The sequence below is a fragment of the Nicotiana tomentosiformis genome, chromosome 11 (assembly GCF_000390325.3).
Source record: "Nicotiana tomentosiformis chromosome 11, ASM39032v3, whole genome shotgun sequence".
Taxonomy (NCBI): Eukaryota; Viridiplantae; Streptophyta; class Magnoliopsida; order Solanales; family Solanaceae; genus Nicotiana; species Nicotiana tomentosiformis.
This window is the reverse complement of record NC_090822.1, coordinates 48,696,418-48,700,417: the sequence shown is the minus strand read 5'-3', so window position 1 is coordinate 48,700,417 and position 4,000 is coordinate 48,696,418. Positions and strand designations below refer to the sequence as shown.

The 4,000-nt window shown below is 38.5% G+C and overlaps 1 protein-coding gene across 1 annotated transcript; it reads right to left on the bottom strand.

The window, feature by feature from the left end:
- Positions 1 to 1,282: 1,282 nt before the first annotated feature.
- On the bottom strand, positions 1,283 to 2,683 carry LOC138901405 (uncharacterized). Its single transcript, XM_070189166.1, has 5 exons — positions 2,591 to 2,683; positions 2,479 to 2,499; positions 2,093 to 2,173; positions 1,612 to 1,999; positions 1,283 to 1,371 (listed from the first exon to the last, which is right to left on the bottom strand). Exons 1-5 carry the CDS (start codon positions 2,681 to 2,683, stop codon positions 1,283 to 1,285), a joined length of 672 nt encoding a protein of 223 aa, XP_070045267.1.
- Between the last annotated feature and the right edge of the window lie 1,317 nt (positions 2,684 to 4,000).

The following is a 4,000-nucleotide window of genomic DNA, read 5'->3' as shown; positions in this document are numbered from 1 at the left end:
ATGAGAAGACGAAGTTGTTGCTCCATATAGTAAGCCAATCCTTCAACAATAACTTTTTCTTCAGCCACAATATTGGTTGTATCCCCTACCTCCTTTGCTTTAGCATACACCAAATTTCCATTACAATTACGCACATAAAAGCTATAGGAACTAGGTCCATGATTACCTTTAAAGGCCCCATCTGTGTTGCACTTAAACCAACCCTCATATGGAAACTGCCAGGCTACTCTCTTGGTCACCATATACGGTTTATAATCTTCAAAGTACTTAATCATATCTGTCCACAATAAAGGGATATTTGGCATATAAGAATTTCCCACTTTTGCTAGGTAGTGTAGGGTCTTATTTATCTCATGGATCACCCTGTTGAATGATACTAACCCGTCATGCTTCATTGTGTTTCTCCTCTTCCAAAGCTCCCATGTGATCACTGCTGGAACTACCTGAATCAGTGCCTTATGCTTGGGACAATATTGAGTATTCCAGCATGCTCTTATGACTTGATGTACCTACATCATGCTGAAAATTATACCTGTTGCCTGAAGAAATATTTTTCATAACTTAGCTGCAATATCACTTGTGAGGAATAGATATTGAAAAGAATCTTCTTTTGGTGGCAAGTAACACCAATACTTAGATACTACCATATATCCATTTCTCCTCCATAGATCATCTGTAGGAATCTTGCCTTTCCATAATCTCCATAGGAAGAATGAGATTTTGAAAGGCAGACCTTTGGTCCACAACATCTTGAATTCTAAATTTGTAGGAGCCCTATGCCTTAGAATTTGCCATGCACTACCCACTGTAAACCTGCCAGAAGCTGTTGGCATCCACCTAGGAGTATCCCAGTAATCATCACTGCCATTAAAATGCACCTCTTGCCTTATATGATCTGCAATATCACCTGGGAAAGATTGCTCCAATAACTGATCATTCCAACTGTCTTGATCTCTCAACTTAGCCACCTCCTGTAGTTCTTCATTGATGAAAAATTCTGGGGGCATAACATGATACAATGCACCTAATCCAGTCCAATTTGTATGCCATACATTGGTAGAACCCCTATTCATCTCCCATAATATCTCATGTTCCACCTCTTCCCTTGCCACCAACATCTTTCTCCACACATGGGAACCTTGTCTAAATTAAACAACTGTAGGTAGTTCCTTCTTATAGTACTTGTTCCACATAAAGTTTGACCATGTGGATTTTGATGTTATGAACTTCTACCATAACTTAGCAAATAGAGCCTTTGATACATCAAACAGTGATCTAAAATCTAGACCACCCTCCTTTTTTGGTAAGCATAAGTTAAGCCATTTTGTCTAGTGTTTACTCCTTCCTTCCTCTTTGTTACTCCAGAAAAACCTAGCAAATGTCTTGTGCAAATGTTCCAGCACATTATTAGGAGGATCCAGTACTGATAATATGTGTGTAGGCATGCTTTGAAGTACACTAGTAATAAGTGTTGCCTTGCCCCATAAGATAATAGCGTTCCTTTCCAAGAGTGCGGTTTTTCTTTCACCTTCTTAATGACATCATTATAATAATCCTTCCTTCTTCTTGTGTAGAAAATAGGGCAGCCTAGGTAAGTAAATGGAAACTCACCCTTTTGAAATCCAGTGATTGCACCTACTGAATAGAAAAGAGATCCTGCCACATTGGCATACATATAGTATGAACTTTTGGTCTTGTTGATCAATTGCCCAGAAGTCTGCTCATACAGTGTTAGCACCTCCATCACTTTTCTTAGTAAATAAAGATTAGTAGAGACATAGATGATTGTATCATCAGCATAAGCCAAATGGTTCAAAGGATCTGTCCATTTTGGCATTCTATAACCTTTGAACCTTTCGTCTCCAAAGAGCTTGTTCAAGGATCTTGATAATACCTCAGCAGATAGAACGGACAATGCTGGAGATAAGGGATCACCTTGTTTTACTTCTCTTGTAGATCTAAAGAATCCTAAAGCTTGGCCATTTACTAATACTGAGTACTAGTTATTAGAGAGCAGATTCCATATCATGTTTATGAAGTTCTCAGCAAATCCCATCTTACTCAGCACATGTAGTAGATACTTCCAGGAAACCCTATCATAGGCCTTTGCCATATCCAACTTGATAACCATACTAGCAGGTTTCCCCCTTAACCTTATATTCATAACAATCTCCTGTGTAAGTAAGATATTCTCAAAGATACTTCTCCCTTTAACAAATCCAGATTGATTGGAAGATATCAGTGATAGTAGTATCTTCTCCAATCTATCATGCATCACCCTTGAGAATACCTAGTTTATGAAGGTGCTTAGGCTTATAGGCCTCAAATCTGAAAATGTATGAACCATTGGTTTCTTAGGCAGCAACACAAGATTAGTGTGAGTTATTGATTTTGGTAGAGAAGCTCCACTATAGAACACCTGTAGCATATTGAAAATGTCCTCCCCTATTATATCCCAGCATTCTTGATAGAAAATACCTGTGAAACCATCTGGTCCACCTGCACTATCACCACTCAATGAGAAGACAGCTCCCTTCACCTCTTATTTGCATAGCAGTCTGCATAACTCCAGGTTTTGCTCTACTATAACCATAGCAGATACATTGTTCAGAAGATCAAGATTAGTAGGATCCCCTTCTTGAGTGAACTGTTTTAGAAAGAATTCAACAACTTCTTTGGCCATCAGCTCATGAGTTTCAATCCACACTCCATCTCCTTTTTGAATCCTTTTAAGTTACAGTTTCTGCCTCTTACCATTGACATGGTTATGAAAGAATCTTGTGTTCTTGTCTCCTTCTGAAAACCAATTCATCCCTGCCTTTTGTTTCCGGTATTGTTCTTCAATGCTAAGATCCCCAATAAAATCAGCCACCCAATTTTGCGTAACAACCTCCTTAAATGTGTCATGCTCTGCCCTGAAGTTGGGAAATCTGAAAGGCTTCACAAACTACATAGCATTATCTCCACAGCTCATCAGTAAAGGTGCATGATCTGATCCTGTTCTTATAAGGTGTTCTACCTCAATATCAGGAAAACTATTCTGGAAAGGTAAATTGACAAAAATCCAGTCCAGTCTCTTAAAAATATATTCAGCATTAGGTCTCCCATTCCACCATGAAAACGGACTTCCTTTGTAGCCAAGATCAAATAACCCACATGAATTCACACAACATGCAAAGTCCTCATATTTTGGGGGGGATACCGGAAAACCACCTATCTTTTCTTCTTTGCTCATCAACACATTAAAGTCTCCTCCAACCACCCAAGGTAAATCCATGTCACTAGCAAGAGAGTACAAGTTGTCCCATTATTCCAGCCTTTCAAGTGAAGCACATTTGGCATAGACAAAAGTCATCATAGTATGCTTACCAATGTTTTGATGATATACCTTGATAGTCACTTCCTGTTCAGTATCAATCAACAATTCCCATTCCACAACACTATCAAAGAACAACCAAATTTTGCCATTAATGTTTGAATAAGCAGCATTCATTCCTATCCTTCTCTTGTATCTATGAATATGCCCAGCTTTTTGAAATGGTTCCATGAGAGCAACAATGAAAGAACCATACTCTCTATGCATATTAATCACCCTCTAAAAGGCCTGTTGAGTTCTCACAGGCCTTATATTCTAGATCAAAATTTTAATCATCATTTAGTGGTTGAGGCTGCCCTCTTAGGCAGAATTCTTTTAGGTTGTGGTGGCTCTTTATTATGCGGTTGTTTCTTACCACTCTTCTCATTAAATCTGGGTGATAAGTTAGCCTCCCTAGCCACATCTTTGAAATTACCTGAAGTTGATTCATTATCACCTTATTCTTCAAGCTGCCTTTGTTCCACCATTACATTCTAAATGTCAACTGGAATCACATTGTGTATGATTATATCATGTAGTATCTGGTTAGGAGATTGAAATGGTACATTTATTTGAATCTGCATTCGTTCCCTAGTACCTGAACCATATGCTATTGGCATTGCTTCAATAGCTCCAGAGTTCTTT

Coding starts and splice junctions, on each gene's coding strand:
- LOC138901405 (XM_070189166.1), bottom strand. CDS start 2,683: ATGGCCAAAGAAGTTGTTGAATTCTTTCTAAAACAGTTCACTCAAGAA. Junction 2,500..2,590: donor TGAACAATGTATCTGCTATG/GTTATAGTAGAG, acceptor GTGATAGTGCAG/GTGGACCAGATGGTTTCACA. Junction 1,372..1,611: donor AATCACTGGATTTCAAAAGG/GTGAGTTTCCAT, acceptor GACATTTGCTAG/GTTTTTCTGGAGTAACAAAG.